The 24,059-nt window shown below is 47.1% G+C and overlaps 1 protein-coding gene across 1 annotated transcript in view; it reads left to right on the forward strand.

Moving 5' to 3' along the window:
* The window catches only part of HEPH (hephaestin), an 82,429-nt gene extending 77,135 nt beyond the window's left edge, over nt 1-5,294 (forward strand). Inside the window, exon 20 of the mRNA XM_063142119.1 lies at nt 4,995-5,294. Within this exon, the coding sequence (XP_062998189.1) occupies nt 4,995-5,234 (240 nt within the window). The 3' untranslated portion in view covers nt 5,235-5,294. The remainder of the gene's footprint in view (nt 1-4,994) is intronic.
* The last annotated feature ends 18,765 nt before the right edge of the window (nt 5,295-24,059 follow it).

Here is a 24,059-nt window from a genome sequence, read left to right on the forward strand (position 1 = left end):
TATACACAATGCTACTTGAGCTTACCACCTTGCAGTTCTCATGTGTAGATCAGCCAAATAATGCTCTCAACTGCTTAGAAAAGCTTAACGAGCTCCCTATTCATATATACTGTGGATAATATGGCTTACTTGGTTAATGATGTGGATAGCCTGGATACAACTGATGAGTCAACCGGCACCTCTGGTGATGAGGGTCCTTCTAGAATTTTAAGAAATAGATCTACATGTACCAGGAGGGATCATTTTTCCTCATTCCGCCCCCAACGCAGGGGGTGCAATAGGACATAGTCGTTAACCTTTCTGATCGGTCATTAACACAAGAGAAAAGACGGATTCTGAACCTGGGCTTGAATTTTGTGCCTACTCCAAGATATAACGCTTTTTGGACAAGAGTTGACCTTTTTCGACTTGTACGTCTCATCAGACTCGAGCAGTTCAGCAGTGACAACCCTGACATACAACATTCCTTTCACCCTTGCTTGAATTATGTGCCGGTTTCCTATAATCCTAACATCCAAGTTTTTAAAAGACTAGTCCTTAAAGACTTAGGTTTGTTGGCATGAAACCCGCCCAGGACGTGGCATAATCTTTCCAATACGATATTCTACATCATATCGCCAATGACCCTTCGATCATCATAAAGGAAGCTGATAACGGGGGCGCTATAGTAATACTAAATTGTCAGGTGATGATTTAGATGAAATTTACAAACAGATAAGGGATACTACCTGTTATGTACCAATTAGAGCTGATCCCACGAAACATATTGCTTTTATTTTCAAAACGGTTGTTGAAGAGGCTGCCCTTGCGGGCTGTATCGATGATAAAACAGCTGAGTTTTTACAGAACCCGTTCCCTTGTGTCCCTGTTTTCTATATTCTTCCAAAAATTCACAAACCAAATTTTCCTCCTCCAGGACACCCCATAGTGTCGGGGTCCAATTAGATTCTCGAACCGCTTTCACAATAAGTCGACTAATTCCTACAACCCTTTGTATCAACTATATCTTCATACGTAAGAGATGCGCCGGATTGCATCAATAAGATTGAGGATCTATATGTTCCACCCCCATCCTTATTGGTCACAAATGATGAGGCCCGCTCTGTTGCTGAAGCATACCTTAACAAGCGTAGCAATCTGGTTCCACCTACTCATTTTTTTGTTACAATTAATTGATATTATTTTAGAAAAAAAACTATTTTAGGTTCTCTGATTATTATTTTTTCCAGGTCAAGGGCTGTCCTTTTGCACCGAGCATTGCAAATTTATTTATGGCCAATATGGAGGAATCATATATCTGCCATCCCCTAGTAAACCCTTTCTACAAAGAGTTAATCGTCTACAAGCACTTTATAGATGATATTTTTTTGATCTACAAAAATCCGGATTCCCTTGAGGCTTTCCCTTGAGGAATCCTGGCTCAACAATCTCCATGATCATATTAAATTCACTTCTCAGAGCGACAGCAGTTCTATACCTTTTTCACATGATTGCATACTGTAAAATCAATCAGTTATGCTTCAGGACTTTCATTAAACCCATGGACAAGAACTCCCTTCTCCATTTTTCCTCTTTCCAGCTCCTACATTTGCGTAATAATCTTCCGGTTGGCCAACTTTTTCGCTTTAAACGTATTTCAATGGATCATTCCAATTTTCTTGATCAGAAATTTAGATTCCATTGATCATTAGCAGGCAGGGGTTACCCTAACGCTGTGATCACCAAGGCTGAACAACATGTGAATGCTGTCTCTAGGTCCACCTTACTAACTAGATCTACTCGACCAACTAGTGACTCACGTGCACCTTTGAGTATTCGCTATCGGCACATGTCATCATGAAAACTATCCAACGGCACTGGCATATTATCAGCCACTTCCCGGAATGTGCTGACCCACCACAGATAGGCTGGAAAAGGACAAAGAACCTCCGAGATTATCTCATACGTTCAGATATTGTCCCTCCAAAAAAACCCATTCATAACATTAAAGGTAATTATAGATGTGGGGGTTGCTCGGTTTGCAGTTTGGTGTTACAAACTAAGATGTTTCGTCATCCTACGGAGAATCGAACTTTTGATCTATGGTATTTTTCCAATTGTTCCACAGAATAATGTAACAATTTTAGATTATTATCTGTCCATGCCCCCTTATTTATGTGGGCAAAACTATGCGGAGTGTACGCACTCAAACAATTGAACATCGTTCCAAACTCAGGAATAAGATACCAGAGGTGCCATTGGTCCAACATTTTATGGAGCACCAACATCAATATGATGATGGTTCCTAGTTATTGACAGGATTTTTCCACATCAGTATGACCACCGTAACCTTAATAAAGAGCTGTTTCAAAAGGAAGCTGAATGGATTCATTGACTTGATTGTGTTCAACCGTTTGGGCTTAATGCTAGCCTAGCAGCATTTCTACCATAGAGGCGATCATTAACCAATTAAGCCATATTATCCACAGTATATATGAGCAGAGAGCTCGTTAAGCTTTTCTAAGCAGTTGAGAGCATTATTTGGCTGATCTACACATGAGAACTGCAAGGTGGTAAGCTCAAGTAGCATTGTGTATAGCACTATATAATTAGTTTATTTTCTGGATACCTTACAATTTCTATTATATCCTTATATAGATATTGTCGTTGGGAGGGCTTCACCCCAAACATACAGCCACGGCTCCTTCTGTGAATAAGGTGGTGAGGCTAATGTATTCTGATCTTTTTTATTGTACTTAGTGGATGATAATCTATATGACTTTTACTAGTACTTTAGTGATAGGTTTTATTGTCCTATTGTGTCCAACTGATGAAGATATTTCAAAACAGGCGCTGTACTGGACATTTGTTTTTTTACCTAGATGCCTAGAACATTGAATTTGTTGGGTGGTACAATATTGTACTTTAAAAAAAAATCCACATGCTGTTCTGTAAAATGCTGTTATTGTTATTTAATTGCTGATACACTGTATATTATTCTTGTTTGGTTTTTTTTTATTATTTATTTACCTACACATTGGAGGCTTCTGCCTTGTTGGATTTAATTTTATGTGTTAAAGGTTGTGTATCAGCAAGAAGAACATATAGATTATAAACATTATATAATAGTATTCTCAAACAGCATATGAAGGATTGATGTAAATATCACCCACAGTAGACATCTATAAAAATGTTTGTTTATCTTTCACTTCAAATGTGAGTTTTTGTGGTTGAGTGCTAAGCACCCCAATTGTGTTCTGCAGTAAAACAGTGCCATCTAGTGGTAGAATAAAACCTATCATAAATAAATAGTGGATTTAATCTGTGTTAAAATAAAACAGGATTGCTGGGGGAATGGGCAGGAGACAACCTGTTTGTTTATGACATCATGAAATTGACCTGCAAACTTCCAGGAGTGTCCAGCCATGAGCATGCTATAAATCACTCATTTAGAGACCCTTTTTATTAGAGTCCAACACTGCACATGTGAGAAATAGGTACAGCCACATGGACGTCTTTTTCTGTTCAGCAAAGGCAGATGGGTTTCCTTCACAGGAGAACAATGTTTGTTGCAGCAAGCTGCCTGTCAATGAGGCCCATATCTGATAAAGCTGTGTGTGCATCTCCCACATTAATGGAGGTTTTCACATATTCCTCATGGCACGGTATTAACTGAAACAATTCATCTCTGAAAAATGCTCAGATCTGTTTTTATGTAGCAGCTAATTCTGCTGACTAATTGATCCCCAGAGCCTTTTTCAGTTATACAGGTTTTTGTATTTAATATGAGGAAATGATGTGAATTCATATGACACAATACTAAACCATAGTTTGGGCCAACACGGGGAAGGTGGAGGAGGAGGAGGAGGAAGAGGGAGCAAACAGCTGCCTCCCGGGATGGCTTCTGATGTCAAACTGTGGTTTATAGTCAGTGTTGTATCTGCGCTGACACGGGGAGTTCCATCACTTTCGGAACTGCCTGTAGTTATACCTAGAGGTAGTTGAGACCATTAGAGTACCTGCCAAGCTATTCAGAGATCTTCTTCTGCATGTAGTGGTAGCCATTTAGGACAAGCTGAAGTAGTTGTGTGAACACTTTGGCCCATGCAGAAGCTGGAATTCTGTTTATTTATTAAATTTATATACCGCCCCATAGCCGAAGGTCTCTTGGCAGTTTACAAAAGTTAAAAACAGTGGACATTTAAAAGTATATAAAATTTAAAACCATCAGAAATATAAAAACAACATGTTGTGGTCAAAATGTGTGTTGCTCGGTTGCATGCCTCATTCCACCTTTGTAAATATGCCACTTGGCTCGTGAGAGAGCTCAGCATGGATTCAAATAGCAATATTGATCAAGGTAGTTGTCTTGGATCATGAACATTGTGGTCTTGAGAATCTAATTTGGCCTTGCTGTCTTGCAGCAATGACTCCCCTGCCAAAATTCTGCGCTAGCGCAGGATAAGTCCACCATCGCTATCAGTCTTATATGAGTTACTTAGGTAGGAATGGATATAATTTAGGTATTACATGCAGAAAACCAGACTCATCCACATTGCAAGCACATAATAACCGACATTATAAAAGTCAGGCCATGATGTGCTGGCAAAAGATGGTACTAACAGGGAAATGTCTTCAGATACTTCAAGCTATCTTGTCATTTGTTGGGATGGCACAGCTTCTAAGAAAAGCTTGGATGTTCTCCTCCAGCTTAAACATGTAGCCAGCCAGCATATAATGGAGGAGATTTCTAGTCTAGTTGTATCCCTGACCCAGATTTTTATTTCTATTTTTTGAACCAGGGTTAACATGTGATCCCTCACCTGCATCTGACATTGTACAATATTGGGAGAATTTATTCACCTTTTAAAAAATAACCAAACTCTTACACTGAAAGAAGAGCAGGGTGTTGTTTTTGCTATTGTTGTTCCCCTCAAGAATTAAGTTACCTAAACTGCTTTGTTTGCTTTTTCTAAAATGTGACTTTTCCATTGTTCATTTGTTTCCCAGAGAAGTCTCCTGAAGAGAAAGACTTTCCCCATCACATCCTTTTGTTTGGCTCAGAACTGGTGCCTGGGCAAGTAGAAGCCACAATTATTATTCTTGCAGTCACTGGGATTGTGCTATTCTTCATCACCGTTGTCCTTCTGGGTGTTATTGTTTATCTTCAGAGGCAGAAAAGGCTTAGACGCAACAGGCGCTCCATACTGGATGAAGGTTTCAAGCTTATGTCTACAAAAAAACAGGACCTTTAGAAGGGAGTGGAGCTCTTTATGACCATTCACAGGGGGAAATATCCCAAAATATCTTTTTTTGGTGGGGACCAAAAGAACATTATGGGAACAGGTTTGCTCCCATAATGTTCTGTTCTGGAACAGAACATTATGGGAGCAACTATGTTATTTTCAACAGATGATTTCAACAAGGAACATTCCCAGCAAGCACCTCAATGTGTTGTTATTATCCATAGTCATTCCTTTGTAGACTTAATGGTTTTATACAACAGGTGCTGCAGGGCTCAAATTGAGCTCCCCATTACTATGCTTCTATCCATGATGGCTGATTTGAGGACAGTACTGCAGATAGTTCCAGCTTGGACCTTCACACAATTGCCCAGAATCATCTTGGCCCTGCCACCTAGGGCATCAGCTGATACCAAAGGACCAACCCATTACCACTATGTGATAGAAATCTCCCAGATCTGTTGCTCTCCCAAGTCTTTGGCCAATTCATTGCTCAGCAAGGCCACTTGGCTCTCAACTTCTGACACCAGACTGCTGTCTTCAGACTGTCTAATCAACTACTACCTGTCCCAGCTTAGCCAACTGAACATCTCATTGAACTGAAGAGAAGCAGTTGACATGGGAAAAGCTCTTCATGGCTGGGTGGGGGTAGCAAATACTCTCTGGACATGTGTTCGTGCAACATTCTTTTCCTTGCTTAGATCTGCCTTCATGACCTCACCTGCCTTCACTAAAGGAAAGATGAGGATCTGTTTGTCTCTGCTCTCTCCCTAAACTGACACGATCCTCACTGAGTGATGGTCATGTTTATATGCAATGGTGTATGTGTGGAGGATATGTGTGGAATAAATGAATAAGCAAATTAATTCACTATCTTGTGTGTAACAGGAGGAACTCAGTTTTAGGGCTGATTATGCACACAAGCACATGGATTTTCATGCAGACTTTAAAAATAATCATAAACTGATGTGAAAATAAGCTTTTAGTTATTTATTACGTTTCTATACTGTCCAATAGCTGAAGCTATGGGGCAGCTATCATGTCTTCCCTCAGCGTTGTCAACACTATTATTTATTTATTTATTTAGAATATTTATATACCGCTCCCCATTGAAAAATTTCGGAGCGGTGTACAAGGTAAAATGAAAAGAAAAACAGAATAAAAACAGTTAAAACAAAATTTAAAAGAAGCAATAACAGTAATCCAAGGCTGCATGTTAAAGAAAGGCTTCTTGGAATAACGATATTTTCAGGAGTACAAGGTTGGCACCTGCCTGACCTCCAGAGGCAGGGAATTCCACAGGAGGGGGGCCACCACGCTGAAGGCTCTTCCCCTGGTGGATTCCAATCGGAGGATGGATCTATGTGGAACCACCAGGAGCAGGCCCTCGGATGACCTCAGTGACCAGGCAAGTTGGTAAGGGAGAAGGCACTCTCTCAGGTATCCTGGTCCCAAGTTGTTTAGGGCTTTGTACACAAGTACAAGAACCTTAAACCTGGCCCGGTAGCGAATAGGCAGCCAGTGCAGTTGAGGAGTTACATGCTGGAAAGGGGCAGCTCCGGACAACAGCTGAGCTGCAGCATTCTGCACTAGCTCCAGCTTCCGGAGCAGCTTCAAGGGCAGCCCCACATTGCAGTAATCTAATCTTGAGGCTATCAAAGCTATCCCTGTCCAGGAGAGGCCGTAGTTGGCGAACAAACCGAAGATGGTAAAAGGCACTCCGAGCCGTGGCGGGTACTTGAGCCTCCAATGACAGAAATGGGTCTAAGAGTACCCCCAAACTACGAACCTATTCTTTCAGACGCAGTGCAACCCCATCCAGAACAGGCAATGAGCCTGTCTCCCGGACTCGGGAACCACTCACCCACAGGGCTTCCGTCTTGCCAGGATTCAGTCTCAGTTTATTGGCCCTCATCCAGCCCATTACTGAGTCTAGGCACTGGTCCAGGACCTGCACAGCCTCACCTGATTCAGTTGTCACAGGGAGATAGAGCTGCGTGTCATCAGCATATTGATGGCGTTTAGCTCCTAATGACCGCTCCCAACAGCTTCATATAGATGTTAAAGAACATTGGGGACAAGATGGTGCCATGCGGCACTTCATAGCTCAATTGCCAAGAGGCCGAGGACTGATCACCCAATGCTACTCTCTGAAAACAACCCCGTAGGTAGGACCGGAAACACTGTAAAACAGTGCCTCCGATGCCCATCCCACAGAGTCAATCCAGGCGGATACCATGGTCGATGGTATCAAAAGCTGATGAGAGATCGAGCAGGATTAACAGGGTTGCATTCCTCCTGTCCCTCTCTCGATAAAGGTCATCCATCAGAGCAACCAAGGCTGATTCAGTCTCGGAACCAGACTGGAATGGATCTAGATAATCAGCATCGTCCAAGAGTGCCTGCAGTTGCTCCGCCACAACCCTCTCAAGTACCTTCCCTAAAAAAGGAGTGTTAGCAACTGGGCGGTAGTTGCCTAATACCATCGAGTCTAGGGTGGGCTTCTTCAGGAGTTGTCGCACTACTGCCTCCTTAAGGACAGCAGGGACCACCCCTTCCCGGAGAGAAGCATTTATCACCCCCTGGACCCACCCAGTCAGACCCCCTCGGCTTGCTTTTATAAGTCAGGAGGGACAGGGATCGAGAGGGCAAGTGGTTGGTCACACTGCTGCAAGCACCTTGCCCACATCATCAGGCTGCTCCCACTGATCCCACAAAATTGGGCAGATGGTGGCATTGGACACCTCAACTGGAGCTGCACTAAAAACAATGTCAAGCTCGCTGCGGAGATCTTGTCCTCAAAGTGTGATGCAAAAAGGTCACAGCGGGTCCTTGATGGAGCCAGGGCCCCATTTGCTGGGGATGATGTTAGCAGCCCCCGGACCACCTGGAAGAGCTCTGCTGGACAGCTACTCGAGGACGCAATGGAGGCAGCAAAATAAGCCTTCTTTGCTGCCCGCACTGCCATGCAATAGGCACGATTATGCACTCTACAGTGTGCTCGGTCATCTTCGCTTTGAGTCTTGCGCCATTTGTGCTCTAGCCGACGTCCAGCCTGTTTCATTGACCACAACTCCTTAGTATACCAAGGAGCAGAGCGGGCTCTACAGGACTGGAGAGGGCACTCAGGTGCGATCAAGTCGATGGCCCTCCGCATCTCACCGTTCCACAGTGAGGCTAGGGCCTCGGCTGGATCACCAGCTCTCTCCACTGGAAAATCCCCAAGAGCATTCAGAAATCCATTGGATTCTATTAGTCTCCTGGGGCGGACCATCCGAATGGGTCCCTCACCCTTGCAGGAGGGTAGTAACGCCGTGAGTTCAAATCTCACCAGGAAATGGTCCGACCATGACAATGGGGTTACTTGGACCCCCCCCCCCAAATCTTCAGACTACCCATCTCACAACTTGGAGCAAAAACCAAATCAAGGGTATGCCCTGCTTCATGTGTTGGGCCAATGACAAACTGAGACAGCCCTATGGTTGTCATGGAGGCCATAAAGTCCCGAGCCGGAGCCCCAGAGACAGCCTCAGCATGAAAGTTGAAGTCGCCCAGAACCACCGTCCTGGGTTCCTCCAACACCACACTCGAGACTGCCTCCGCCAGCTCAGTCAGGGAGGATGCCAGGCAGCAGAGTGGGCGGTATACGAGCAGCATCCCCAATCTGTCTCTCTGGCCCAACACCAGGTGCAAACCCTCAAGGCCCGCTCCAAGATGGAGTGGTTTTCTGGTGATAGAGATGGAAGTTCTATGAATCACGGTGACTCCCCCACCCCGTCCCTCCAATCTATGTTGGTGCTGCACTGAGTACCCAGGTGGGCAGAGCTGAGTCAGACCAACCCCACCCAGCTCACCCACCCAAGTCTCAGTAATGAATGCCAGGTCAGCCGTCTCATCCAGGATTAAATCATGAATAAGAGAGGTCTTATTGTGGACTGACCTGGCATTAAAGAGTAGCACCACAAGGAAGGAGGGCTGAGTGGATGAGGTACACGAGAACTAGAGGAGGAGGGTAGAAGGGGAACAGTGTGAAGACACCTGAAATCCGTTCTATGCTGATGTTGCAACCCCTTCCTCCTGCCATATCTCCTTCTGCCCCAAATCACTGGAATAGTGGCTCCCCCTCCATATGTCCCTGCATCACGGCTTCCCAAAAACATCTTTACCCACACCACCTAGGCACTCACTCACCATTCAAACCCACACTCAGTCATACAAACAACACAGTCACATTTCTCACTTGTGGTAATCAGCTACTGGTCACAGATGGACATCAGGCTACTACCAACTAAGCGATAAAGTGCTTTCCCCCCCCCCCCCAATCTCCCTCCCTTAGTAACTGCTAATTCTACTACTACCTGATGTGTGGCCACACTCCTCCCCCTAGCTCTCACACAGGGGAGCCTCCTGCTTCAAGTACCACAGCCTCTCACTCTGGGCAGATGAAGCAGCTATAATAGGTGAAGCCCCCAACCTCTGCCTCTCACTCAGGGTGGGGAGGACACAAGAAGTAATTATATCATTTCCCATGAGATCCCTGCTCTCACACAACCAAGGTAATGGTTAAAAGAAGCAGCGAGTTGACAGGCCAGGGAAGAGAGAGAAACAGAGAATCACCCTCATGGCATCCCGAAGGGGCAAAGCAAAGGGATGCACCCCCTTTGGTGTTGCCCCATTCGGGGATGCCCTGATCGGGGCGGCCCGCCGCCTCATGGCTTATGCTCTTCAAGCCTCAAGGTCTCAACAGGCTTGGAGACAGCACTCTTCTACCAATTGGCTGGAGAGAACCTTGGCAGTTGGCTCCACTCAGCAATCAATGGAACTGGGAGGTGGGTGGGGCAGTGGCACAAGCAGCAGGCTGCTGTGGATGGTAAACATGGCCAGTGCTTTCAGTCTCTCTTCATGGGGCTTTGTTTCCAGACCCCTGACCATCCTCATTGCCCTCTTCTGAACATGCTCCAGTTTGTCTGCATCCTTCTTGAAGTGTGGAGCCCAGAACTGGACGCAATACTCTAGATGAGGCCTAACCAGGGCCAAATAGAGACGAACCAATACCTCACGTGATTTGGAAGCTATACTTCTATTAATGCAGCCCAAAATAGCATTTGCCTTTCTTGCAGCCATATCGCACTGTTGGCTCATATTCAGCTTGCAATCTACAACAATTCCAAGATCCTTCTCGTTTGTAGTATTGCTGAGCCACGTATCCCCCATCTTGTAACTGTGCATTTTGTTTCTATTTCCTAAATGTAGAACTTGGCATTTATCCCAATTAAATTTCATTCTGTTGTTTTCAGCCCAGCACTCCAGCCTATCAAGATCACTTTGAAGTTTGTTTCTGTCTTCCAGGGTATTAGCTATCCCACCCAATTTTGTATCTGCAAATTTGATAAGTGTTCCTTGCACCTCCTTGTCCAAATCATTAATAAAAATGTTGAAGAGCACTGGGCCCCGGACTGAGCCCTGCAGTACCCCACTCGTTGCCTCTCCCCAGTTTGAGAAGGTTCCATTGATAAGTACTCTTTGAGTCCGATTCTGTAGCCAACTGTGAATCCACCTAATAGTTGTTCCATCTAGCCCACTTTTAGCTAGTTTAATAAGAATGTCATGTGTTACTTTGTCAAAAGCTTTGCTGAAGTCAAGATATATGACATCCACAGCATTCCCACAGTCCACAAGGGAGGTTACCCGATCAAAAAATGAGATCAAATTAGTCTGACAGGATTTGTTCCTGACAAATCCATGTTGGCTTCAAGTGATCACCGCATTGATTTCAAGGTGTTTACAGATTGACTTCTTTATAATCTGCTCCAGAATTTTCCCAGGGACAGATGTCAGACTGACTGGTCTGTAATTCCCAGGTTCCTCCTTTTTGCCCTTTTTGAAGATAGGGACAACGTTAGCCCTCCTCCAGTCGTCCGGCACCTCACCCGTCTTCCATGATTTTGCAAAGATAATAGACAAAGGTTCTGAGAGTTCTTCCGCTAGCTCCTTGATTACTCTAGGATGCAGTTCATCGGGCCCTGGAGATTTGAACTCATTCAAGGAAATGAGGTGTTCCTTGACTATTTGTTTATCAATCTCAAACTGCAATCCTGCCCCCTCAGCTTGTGCTTCACTTTCTCCAGGGGGGTCATAGACCCGCTTTTGGGAGAAGACTGAGAAGACTGAGGCAAAGTAGGAATTGAGCACTTCAGCCTTTTCTTTGTCATCTGTTATCAATTTGCCATCCTCATTAAGCAGTTGAACCACCATTTCTTTCCTCTGTCTTTTACTACTCACCTATCTGAAGAAAGCCTTTTTATTTCTTTTAGCATCCCTTGCTAATCTCAGCTCATTCTCAGCTTTAGCCTTCCTGACGCCATTTCGGCACTTCTGCGCCACCTGTCTGTACTCTTCTTTTGTAGCCTGGCCCTCCTTCCACTTCCTATATGTATCCTTTTTTGTTTTCAGGTCATGTCTAAGCTTTTTGTGGAGCCACATTGGTTTCCTCTGTTGTCTTCTATCTTTTCTCCTTGTTGGAATTGTTTGTAATTGTGCCTTTCAAATTTCCTTTTTTAAATACTCCCACCCATCTTGCACTCTTCTCATTAGGCTCCCTTGCCATGGGACCTTTCTTATCATAGTTCTGAGTTTATTAAAATCAGCTTTCCTAAAATCCAGAGTATGTGTATGGATACACTCAGCTTTTGTCTCCTTTATAATCAAGAATTCAGGTATGACGTGGTCACTTTCCCCCAGGAGTTCCTGTAACTGCCACTTTATCCACTAAGTGATCCCTGTTGGTCAATATCAAGTCAAGGATTGCCGATCCTCTAGTTCCTTCCACCACTTTCTGTAGGAGAAAGTTATCACCCACACATGTCAGGAATTTCTTAGAAGGGACGCTTTTGGCAGTATTGGTCTCCCAACAGACATCAGGGTAATTGAAGTCCCCCATCACTACTACATCACACTTCCTTGAAACACTGGCAGTTTGTTTCTCAAAAGTTTCATCCTCATCTTCTCCTTGATTGGGTGGTCGGTAGGAGACTCCGATTATCATGTTCTTTTTATTCATTGCCCCATTTATTTTAATCCAGATGCTCTTGACGGGGCTCCCAGTCTCATCCACCTGTATTTCTGTGCAGGGATAGGTATTTAACATATAGTGCAACTCCGCCTCCCTTTCTATTTCTTCTGTTCTTTTTGAACAAGTTATATCCTTCAATTGCTATATTCCAGTCATGGGAGTCATCCCACCAAGTTTCAGTTATACCTATCAAGTCGTATTTGCCTTCATGTAATAAAAGTTCAAGTTCATTCTGTTTGTTTCCCATGCTCTGGGAATTGGTATATAGACATTGAAGACCATGTGTTTTATAGTCTGGCTTCATTCCTACATTGTTGCGGACACTATTTTTGGGCACTATTGGAGCTGTTCTCTGTACTGTGGTGCATGGGCCTTCATTCATTGTTGCCTTCGTTTTGTTTCTGTTCAAAATCCTTTGTTTTGTTTCTCTTCTCTATTTACTGGTCTGTCTTTTAGCTGTTGTTTACTGAAGTTCTCCTGACTTCCAGAACTTGGGCTGAATAAAATCAGACTCACTGTGTGAAAAGGTTGAGTTTCCAGACTCTTCAGTAAAGGCGGCCATTTTTTGTTGTTCTTCATTCTGCATTTCCCCAAGGGATGGATTTTCGTTGCAAGGTAAGTTCTTCATTGTGGGGTTTACAGACCTCAACTTTACATCATCCAATGCTCCATGATTTCCTCCACAATTCCCTTCATCAGGAATTGGGGTTTCTACGGTTGCTTGGGTTGATTTTTCTATTTCCCCTTGCTGTGCTCAGTTGCTGCAAACACAGCCTTCCAAAATGGTGGCAAGGGTTAGGGTTTGGGTTAGGTTTAGGAATGAATTTATTTTTTAAGGAATGAATTTTTTATTTTCAAAAAACATACTACTGCACAATTAAAACAAAAATACATATTTGAAGTATTTTACAATTTCCAAATTGTATAAATTATAAAATATAATTATAAATTATATCAATATATCTATACAAATTATACTAAAATTATACAAAATTATACATAATTGTTAGATCAATGTTCTTTTCACCCAAGGACGAGATCCAAACAGCCCTTAAGCACGACTCCACCATTCCAGCGACAGAGGGTTCAAAAGCGCTTTATTGATTAGTAATCAAGGCCTGGTCTCTTCAAGGGGAGCAATCAGACAAAAGACATAGGGAATATGGTACAGTATTAAAGCTTTCAAGGGGCAGGGCCCAGTAGCAGCATTAACCAATCAGAACATAACACTGAGGCATAGCTAATTATGCTAAACAGTCCTGTAAACAATACCTTTGGCCTGACAGTAAGTTACAGAGAGTTAACTTCGACACAGACAGCTGGAGCCAGGACTCTTGTTTATATTAGTAATCAAGGATGCAAGGACGCACACAAGGAGACATTCTCATACAGGGCATTATGACATTTTGCTTGGTGTGCAATGGAGATTTTACAGTTTCCTGTTAAAAATGGAGGTGGTTCTGCTAACATAATTATAGCTAATTATACATTACAATTACAGATGTCCATACAGGCAATAATCCCTTCGCACATCCAGTTTAAGTTGAAGGAGACTTCTGGCCAAAAGTAGACTCACATAGATGGGTGTGGACGGGTGGCATAGAAATGACATTCTGTATCATGTGGAAACACAGCCCTGGGTTTCATCACCTTATGGGTTAACCAGGGCCAGGAGAAGGATGGGGGGCGTGCCACCCCGTGGACTCTTGGACCTCTGATGCTATCCTTCTGGGAAGGCTGCCTTGAAGTTGCGTATTGCAACGGTTCCATTCCCGCCTTGAATGCCTCTTAGACAAAGCCGGCGTAGGGGAGAATGGATCTCTCCTAGGGCACCATTTCACCCCATGCTTTTCGACAGCTACATGAAACCACCGGGAGAGGTTCTCCAGGGGAGCGGGTTGAGGCGGCAACCAGGACACCTCTGTTCACCTCTCCTTCTCAGCTCAGAGAACTGAGGCTGTGGAAGCTCTGAACAAGCACCTGGGCAGGAGAGTGGGCTGGATGAGGGCCCATGAACCAAGAGTCAAGCCAGACGCAAATGCTATTTGTGGGCGGTTCATCGATCCGGTTAAGTGACAGTCGTCCTGCTCTAGAAGGGGGGTTACTGGCCTTCTAAAGAGTGAGGTCTGCCGTGCGGAGATGATGGTGGATCCATCCTCGTCTGCAGAGGCACAGGCTCCCTCGGGGGCTCAGAGCACCACCTGTTCAAGGAATCCTTTTTACTTCTGATTATTATTTATTTTAATTATTATTAGACACTTAGTGATTTTCTCTCCTGTTGCTTTTAGTTTAGTGAATTTATTTCCATTGTCTTGGCCAGTTTTATTCTGTATTAGCTGTATTCTCTTTTAATTTCTTATTCTTTTAAGTATTTTGTACACCAACTTTGGGCTTGGGGGGAGTTAAAGTGCAGTAAATAAAAAGAAAAGTTAGAACTAAATTAAAATAAGCTACAACTAAAATACAAAGGGAAATAAATAAAACAGTGACCCCCATTGAAAGCTGCACTGAGCCACTGTGGGAGCCTCTGCCTCTATGGACAATGGTGGAACCGTGACCATCCCCACCATAGACGTCACCCGTTAGGAAGTAACCCGCCCCCCCCCCAGAACAGGGTGATTGTCACTAAGCCCAAATGATGACCCACTTGCAAACAGTACGTCTGTTGTGTCTGGATTGAATCTGAGTTTCTTGGCCCTCATCTAGTCCATTCTCCTGCCCGTGAGCTGGTTCAGAGCTTCCACTGCATCAACCCTATGAGCTGAGAAAGAGAGACACTGGTGAGGCCTCAGCCCACTGCCCCAGTTAATGTCTCCTGGTGGTTTGATGTAGATGTTAAGAATGGGGGTCAAATACAGCCCTGAAGCATCCTGTAGAAAGACCACCATAGGACAGAGCCATCATTCCTTAACACCACCACCTTCAGCATTCTAGATAAGAGCAGAAGCTATACAACACACGACTTCCCACCCCCACTCAAGACAGCCTTCCCAGATGGTTAGCATAAGAGGACCAAGAGAGTCCACGGGGTTGCAGGTATCCTTCTGATGGCAAAGAGACGGGGACACCAGCAGGGTTGCATGCCCCCCCATCCCTCTCTTTGCACAGGTCGACCCAAGAGTGCCCCCTCCTTCTCTAAAACAGGGACAGATGACTCATGTCTGAGACCCCTGTGGAGCTGCCTCCCATAAAGCTTCAAAGATTATTAAGGTATTTCTACTTCTCAGTTGTTCTCTGCAGTTACAGATTTTATTTATTTATTTTTTAAATTGTTATACCACCCAATAGCCGAAGCTGTCTGGGCGGTCCAGATGTGCATGCAGGCAATAATCCATTCACACATGCAGTTCAAGGTTTACCAATCTTCTGGCAAAAGTAGACTCACACGGATGGTTGCGGACGGGTGGCGTTGAAATGACGTTCCTCATCATCATCTAGAACAGAAAGGCCAGGACCATCCTCAGCAACACGTAGGGGCGCGAGCAGTCGTGTTCCTCCTGGAACGTCTCCGTGGGGGGAAAAAAGGCAGGAACTTATTTAATGGTCCATCTCAGTGAAACACGCAAGAATATCTTTTTGTCTGTTACATATCCAAACAAAACACCTGATAAACGGTAGTTGCCTCCCTAAACATATCTCCCCGTGGCTGCCTGAACCGGCTTCTCAGAAATAAAATTCTGCCCACCTCACGGCATGCCTTTAAAGTTAGCTGAGCTAGTGGCAGCGTGGCAACAATCCCAGTCACCGCTGGCAAAGGGGAAGAGAGCCGAAGTGGTGCAAGAACGGAACCCAAGGAGTGAGGAAGTGCAGGAGAAGCCAGAGCAACTTTAAGGGCGTGCCGTCGATACGGTAGGCTACCGAAAGGAACCTGTGCGAATTCACAGGCGTACCATGTGCGAATTCAAGAGCGTATGTAACCTAGGCTCTTAACTTTCCTGCCCCCTCGGCTGCCTAAAAATCCCTCCACCCACGCTTAGCTTGACCTTGTATGGCACCACACACCAGAAAAAGTAACTTAGCTGTTTTACTCGATCTGATGACCTGTCCGCCTCCTGTTGTGTCAGCTGGAAAGGGAAACCGTCGTCTTACTGCTGGTGAAAGGGTGCCGTCCGTGAGAAAGCCGAGTTGTTGCAGCTTCTCGTAGATCTGGGATGGAGAACATCAGGCCTGCAGGATCCGCTTTCCTTCTGAGAAGAACCCTGCGAACCACCACCCAGGACGAGTTGCAAAATAGGAGTGCAGGAAACTAAGAATATGAGGCCTCTGCAGCTGGCTCAGACCAAGCATCAAAGGTTATGAAGGCGTTTCTATTTCTCGGGCTTTTTCTACAATCGCATGCGTGCAATAATCCGTTCACAAATTCAGTACAATGTTTAACAAACCGATTGGCCGAAAGTAGACTTCCACGGACGGGTGGTGTGCAGACGGCATTCCTCATCAAGATCCGGAACATTAACGCCAGGACCATCCTCAGCGACGCAGAGAGACCTGGGCCAGCCGTGATCCTTCTGGACTTCGCCTTCCAACAAAACGAGGGGAAGGTTTTGAACGGCACTGCAAGACACACAAGGATACTATTTCCATGCTCAAACGAATGCACGCCACACAGTATTTGTTTCCTGAAACCATCCACTCCACTGGCTTCTCTAAGACGGAACCCTCCGTCCCCCGCGGCACGCCCTCAAAGTTAGCGGAGCTTGTGGAAGCGTGGCGGCAATCCCAGTCACCGGGGGCGAAGGGGAAGAAGCCCCCACGGGTGCAAGGACAGAACCCAAGGAGTGTGGAAGTGCAGGAGAAGCTAGAGCAACTTTGAGGGCGTGTCCTTGACACGGCAGGCTGCCGAAAGGGACCTGAGCGAATTCACGAGGGGTATGATACTTTTTTGGTATCTACACTCGTTACCTTTCATGCGTGGCCCTTGGTAGTCCAAAAGTCCCCCCCCCCCCCGCACACACGGAGCCAGATGTTCTAGAGCACCTCCCCCAGAAGTCATGACTTAGCTTTTGTAGTCCATCGGAGGAGCTGCCGGCCTCCTGCAGCCTGGGCCGGAAAGGGAGACCACGGATTTATCTCTGGTGGAGCAGTGCCATCCAGGAGGAAGCGGAGCTGTTGTAACATCTCGCATGTGTCGGGTCGGCGGACTTTGGGCTTGCAGAATCGGCTTTCTTTCCTGGAAGAAACCTGGGACCCAACACTCAGAGCCAGGTGCAAACTAGACATACCCTAAGAAAATGGGAGCAGGGCGTCCCCGAGCACCTCCTCGGGCCCGGGACCGGTGGAGATGCCTATCACAACTGAGCCCATCAGCTTCATTGGCCAACGGCTGGCAGAGTGCGATGGCATTGGCCAGGGCTACTTACTGATCTAGCTGCCCCGTTGAGACCAGATAAACTTCTGTATCATGTGGAAACGCAGCCCTGGGTTTCGTCACCCGATGGGTCGACCAGGGCCAGCAGAAGGATGGGGGCGGGCGTGCCACCCCGTGGACTCTCTTGGACCTCTGATGCTGTTCTTCTGGGAAGGCTGCCTTGAAGTTGCGTATTGCAACGGTTCTACTCCTGCCTAGAATGCCTCTTAGACAAAGTGGGCGTAGGGGAGAATGGATCTCTCCTAGGGCACCATTTCACCCCATGCTTTTCGACAGCTACATGAAACCGTCGGGAGAGGTTCTCCAGGGGAGCGGGCTGAGGCAGCAACCAGGACACCTCGCTTCGCCTCTCCTTCTCAGCTCAGAGAGCTGAGGCCGTGGAAGCTCTGAACCAGCGCCTGGGCAGGAGAGTGGGCTGGATGAGGGCCCGTGAACCGAGAGTCAAGCCAGACGAGACGCAAGTGCTATTTGTGGGCGGTTCATCGATCCGGTTAAGGGACAGTCGCCCTGCTCTGGAAGGCGGGTTACAGGCCTTCTAAAGAGTGAGGTCTGCCGTGCGGAGATGACGGTGGCTCCGTCCTCGTCTGCAGAGGCACAGGCTCCCTCGGGGGCTCAGAGCACCACCTGTTCAAGGAATCCTTTTTACTTCTGATTAGTAGTTATTTTAATTATTAGTGGACTCTTAGTGATTTTCTCTCCTGTTGCTTTTAGTTTAGTGAATTTATTTCCATTCTCTTGGCCGGTTTTATTCTGTATTAGCTGTATTCTCTTTTAATTTCTTATTCTTTTAAATATTTTGTACACCAACTTTGGGCTTTGTGGGGAGTTAAAGTGCAGTAAATAAAAAGAAAAATTAGAACTAAATTAAAATAAGCTACAACTAAAATACAAAGGGAAATAAAAAAAAACTGTGACCCCCGTTGAAACCCACATGATGAAAAGCCACTCTGAGCCACGGAGGGAGCCTGTGCCTCTACGGACAACGGCGGAACCGTGACCATCCCCACCACAGACGTCACCCTTGAGGAAGTGTGCAACTCCCTCCCCCTCCAGAACAGGGTGAACGTCACCAAGCCTGAACGATGACCCACCTGCAAACAGTACGTCTGTTCTGTCTGGATTGAATCTGAGTTTCTTGGCCCTCATCCAGTCCATTCTCCTGCCCGTGTGCCTGTTCAGACCTTCCACTGCCTCAACCCTATGAGCTGAGAAGGAGAGGCACTGGTGAGGCCTCAGGCCGCGGCCCCGGTTAACGTCTCCTGGCGGTTTGATGTAGATGTTGGGAAGAATGGGGGTCAAAAAGAGCCCTGAGGTCCCCTGTAGCAAGACTGGCGTAGGACAGAGCCATCATCTCCCAACACCACCACCTTCAGAATTCTAGGCAAGAGCAGAAGCCTCGCAACACACGACTTCCCACCCCCACCCAAGACAGCCTTCCCAGATGGAGAGCATAAGAGGACCAAGGGAGTCCACGGGGCTGCAGGTCCCCTATCCTTCTGCCGGCAAAGAGACGGGGACAGCAGCAGGGTGCACGCCCCCCCCCATCCCTCTCTTGGCACAGGTCGACCCAAGAGCGACCCCCCCTTCTCTAAAGCAGGAGCAGATGACTCATGCCTGTGACCCCCTTGGAGCTGCCTCCCATAAAGCTTCAAAGATTATTAAGGCATTTCTACTTCTCAGTTGTTCTCTGCAGTTACAGATTTTATTTATTTATTTTTTAAATTGTTATACCACCCACTAGCCAAAGCTGTCTGGGCGGTCCAGATGTGCATGCAGGCAATAATCCATTCACACATGCAGTTCAAGGTTTACCAATCTTCTGGCAAAAGTAGACTCACACGGATGGTTGCGGACGGGTGGCGTTGAAATGACGTTCCTCATCATCATCTAGAACAGAAAGGCCAGGACCATCCTCAGCAACACGTAGGGGCGCGAGCAGTCGTGTTCCTCCTGGAACGTCTCCGTGGGGGGAAAAAAGGCAGGAACTTATTTAACGGTCCATCACAGTGAAACACGCAAGAATATCTTTTTGTCTGTTACATATCCAAACAAAACACCTGATAAACGGTAGTTGCCTCCCTAAACGTATCTCCCCGTGGCTGCCTGAACCGACTTCTCAGAAATAAAATTCTGCCCACCTCACGGCATGCCTTTAAAGTTAGCTGAGCTAGTGGCAGCGTGGCAACAATCCCAGTCACCGCTGGCAAAGGGGAAGAGAGCCGAAGTGGTGCAAGAACGGAACCCAAGGAGTGAGGAAGTGCAGGAGAAGCCAGAGCAACTTTAAGGGCGTGCCGTCGATACGGTAGGCTACCGAAAGGAACCTGTGCGAATTCACAGGCGTACCATGTGCGAATTCAAGAGCGTATGTAACCTAGGCTCTTAACTTTCCTGCCCCCTCGGCTGCCTAAAAATCCCTCCACCCACGCTTAGCTTGACCTTGTATGGCACCACACACCAGAAAAAGTAACTTAGCTGTTTTACTCAATCTGATGACCTGTCCGCCTCCTGTTGTGTCAGCTGGAAAGGGAAACCGTCGTCTTACTGCTGGTGAAAGGGTGCCGTCCGTGAGAAAGCCGAGTTGTTGCAGCTTCTCGTAGATCTGGGATGGAGAACATCAGGCCTGCAGGATCCGCTTTCCTTCTGAGAAGAACCCTGCGAACCACCACCCAGGACGAGTTGCAAAATAGGAGTGCAGGAAACTAAGAATATGAGGCCTCTGCAGCTGGCTCAGACCAAGCATCAAAGGTTATGAAGGCGTTTCTATTTCTCGGGCTTTTTCTACAATCGCATGCGTGCAATAATCCGTTCACAAATTCAGTACAATGTTTAACAAACCGATTGGCCGAAAGTAGACTTCCACGGACGGGTGGTGTGCAGACGGCATTCCTCATCAAGATCCGGAACATTAACGCCAGGACCATCCTCAGCGACGCAGAGAGACCTGGGCCAGCCGTGATCCTTCTGGACTTCGCCTTCCAACAAAACGAGGGGAAGGTTTTGAACGGCACTGCAAGACACACAAGGATACTATTTCCATGCTCAAACGAATGCACGCCACACAGTATTTGTTTCCTGAAACCATCCACTCCACTGGCTTCTCTAAGACGGAACCCTCCGTCCCCCGCGGCACGCCCTCAAAGTTAGCGGAGCTTGTGGAAGCGTGGCGGCAATCCCAGTCACCGGGGGCGAAGGGGAAGAAGCCCCCACGGGTGCAAGGACAGAACCCAAGGAGTGTGGAAGTGCAGGAGAAGCTAGAGCAACTTTGAGGGCGTGTCCTTGACACGGCAGGCTGCCGAAAGGGACCTGAGCGAATTCACGAGGGGTATGATACTTTTTTGGTATCTACACTCGTTACCTTTCATGCGTGGCCCTTGGTAGTCCAAAAGTCCCCCCCCCCGCACACACGGAGCCAGATGTTCTAGAGCACCTCCCCCAGAAGTCATGACTTAGCTTTTGTAGTCCATCGGAGGAGCTGCCGGCCTCCTGCAGCCTGGGCCGGAAAGGGAGACCACGGATTTATCTCTGGTGGAGCAGTGCCATCCAGGAGGAAGCGGAGCTGTTGTAACATCTCGCATGTGTCGGGTCGGCGGACTTTGGGCTTGCAGAATCGGCTTTCTTTCCTGGAAGAAACCTGGGACCCAACACTCAGAGCCAGGTGCAAACTAGACATACCCTAAGAAAATGGGAGCAGGGCGTCCCCGAGCACCTCCTCGGGCCCGGGACCGGTGGAGATGCCTATCACAACCGAGCCCATCAGCTTCATTGGCCAACGGCTGGCAGAGTGCGATGGCATTGGCCAGGGCTACTTACTGATCTAGCTGCCCCGTTGAGACCAGATAAACTTCTGTATCATGTGGAAACGCAGCCCTGGGTTTCGTCACCCGATGGGTCGACCAGGGCCAGCAGAAGGATGGGGGCGGGCGTGCCACCCCGTGGACTCTCTTGGACCTCTGATGCTGTTCTTCTGGGAAGGCTGCCTTGAAGTTGCGTATTGCAACGGTTCTACTCCTGCCTAGAATGCCTCTTAGACAAAGTGGGCGTAGGGGAGAATGGATCTCTCCTAGGGCACCATTTCACCCCATGCTTTTCGACAGCTACATGAAACCGTCGGGAGAGGTTCTCCAGGGGAGCGGGCTGAGGCAGCAACCAGGACACCTCGCTTCGCCTCTCCTTCTCAGCTCAGAGAGCTGAGGCCGTGGAAGCTCTGAACCAGCGCCTGGGCAGGAGAGTGGGCTGGATGAGGGCCCGTGAACCGAGAGTCAAGCCAGACGAGACGCAAGTGCTATTTGTGGGCGGTTCATCGATCCGGTTAAGGGACAGTCGCCCTGCTCTGGAAGGCGGGTTACAGGCCTTCTAAAGAGTGAGGTCTGCCGTGCGGAGATGACGGTGGCTCCGTCCTCGTCTGCAGAGGCACAGGCTCCCTCGGGGGCTCAGAGCACCACCTGTTCAAGGAATCCTTTTTACTTCTGATTAGTAGTTATTTTAATTATTAGTGGACTCTTAGTGATTTTCTCTCCTGTTGCTTTTAGTTTAGTAAATTTATTTCCATTCTCTTGGCCGGTTTTATTCTGTATTAGCTGTATTCTCTTTTAATTTCTTATTCTTTTAAATATTTTGTACACCAACTTTGGGCTTTGTGGGGAGTTAAAGTGCAGTAAATAAAAAGAAAAATTAGAACTAAATTAAAATAAGCTACAACTAAAATACAAAGGGAAATAAAAAAAAACTGTGACCCCCGTTGAAACCCACATGATGAAAAGCCACTCTGAGCCACGGAGGGAGCCTGTGCCTCTACGGACAACGGCGGAACCGTGACCATCCCCACCACAGACGTCACCCTTGAGGAAGTGTGCAACTCCCTCCCCCTCCAGAACAGGGTGAACGTCACCAAGCCTGAACGATGACCCACCTGCAAACAGTACGTCTGTTCTGTCTGGATTGAATCTGAGTTTCTTGGCCCTCATCCAGTCCATTCTCCTGCCCGTGTGCCTGTTCAGACCTTCCACTGCCTCAACCCTATGAGCTGAGAAGGAGAGGCACTGGTGAGGCCTCAGGCCGCGGCCCCGGTTAACGTCTCCTGGCGGTTTGATGTAGATGTTGGGAAGAATGGGGGTCAAAAAGAGCCCTGAGGTCCCCTGTAGCAAGACTGGCGTAGGACAGAGCCATCATCTCCCAACACCACCACCTTCAGAATTCTAGGCAAGAGCAGAAGCCTCGCAACACACGACTTCCCACCCCCACCCAAGACAGCCTTCCCAGATGGAGAGCATAAGAGGACCAAGGGAGTCCACGGGGCTGCAGGTCCCCTATCCTTCTGCCGGCAAAGAGACGGGGACAGCAGCAGGGTGCACGCCCCCCCCCATCCCTCTCTTGGCACAGGTCGACCCAAGAGCGACCCCCCCTTCTCTAAAGCAGGAGCAGATGACTCATGCCTGTGACCCCCTTGGAGCTGCCTCCCATAAAGCTTCAAAGATTATTAAGGCATTTCTACTTCTCAGTTGTTCTCTGCAGTTACAGATTTTATTTATTTATTTTTTAAATTGTTATACCACCCACTAGCCGAAGCTGTCTGGGCGGTCCAGATGTGCATGCAGGCAATAATCCATTCACACATGCAGTTCAAGGTTTACCAATCTTCTGGCAAAAGTAGACTCACACGGATGGTTGCGGACGGGTGGCGTTGAAATGACGTTCCTCATCATCATCTAGAACAGAAAGGCCAGGACCATCCTCAGCAACACGTAGGGGCGCGAGCCAGTCGTGTTCCTCCTAGAATTTCTCTGTTGGTGGGGGGGGGGGGGAAGGCAGGAACTTATTTAACGGTCCATCACAGCGAGACACGCAAGAATACCCTTTTGTCAGTTTCATATCCAAACAAAACACCTGACAAACAGTAGTTGCCTCCCTAAAGATATCCCCAACCCCCCTCCACGTCCCTGCCTGAACCGGCTCCTCAGAGGCAAAATTCTCCACGCCTCACGGCATGCCTTTAAAGTTACCGGAGCTAGTGGCAGCAATCCCAGTCACCGCTGGCAAAGGGAAGAGAGCCCAAGGGGTGCAAGAACCGGACCCAAGTGTGCGGACACCCGAGTGTTAATGTGTGTCTGCTTGTCCGGGGAAATGGACACTCTAGATTTTACATCGAGGGAATTAATCCTGGGTAGGAATGTCTATGATAAATGCCTTTCAGTGTATTATCCTGAAATAAGGTAACTGCAATCAGGGTTACTTACTCTCAAGCAATCTTACAGCATGAGCAACCCTGTAACAAAAATGCTGTCAAAGCAAGAAGGAACAGCCCATGCATTTCATTCTACTAATGCCCAGAAAAGCACAACACTAACACCACCCACACAACCATCCTGCTAAGGGGGCTATGAAGCTACTCACTGTTGTT

Source organism: Elgaria multicarinata, chromosome 15, assembly GCF_023053635.1.
Source record: "Elgaria multicarinata webbii isolate HBS135686 ecotype San Diego chromosome 15, rElgMul1.1.pri, whole genome shotgun sequence".
Classification (NCBI taxonomy): domain Eukaryota; kingdom Metazoa; phylum Chordata; class Lepidosauria; order Squamata; family Anguidae; genus Elgaria; species Elgaria multicarinata.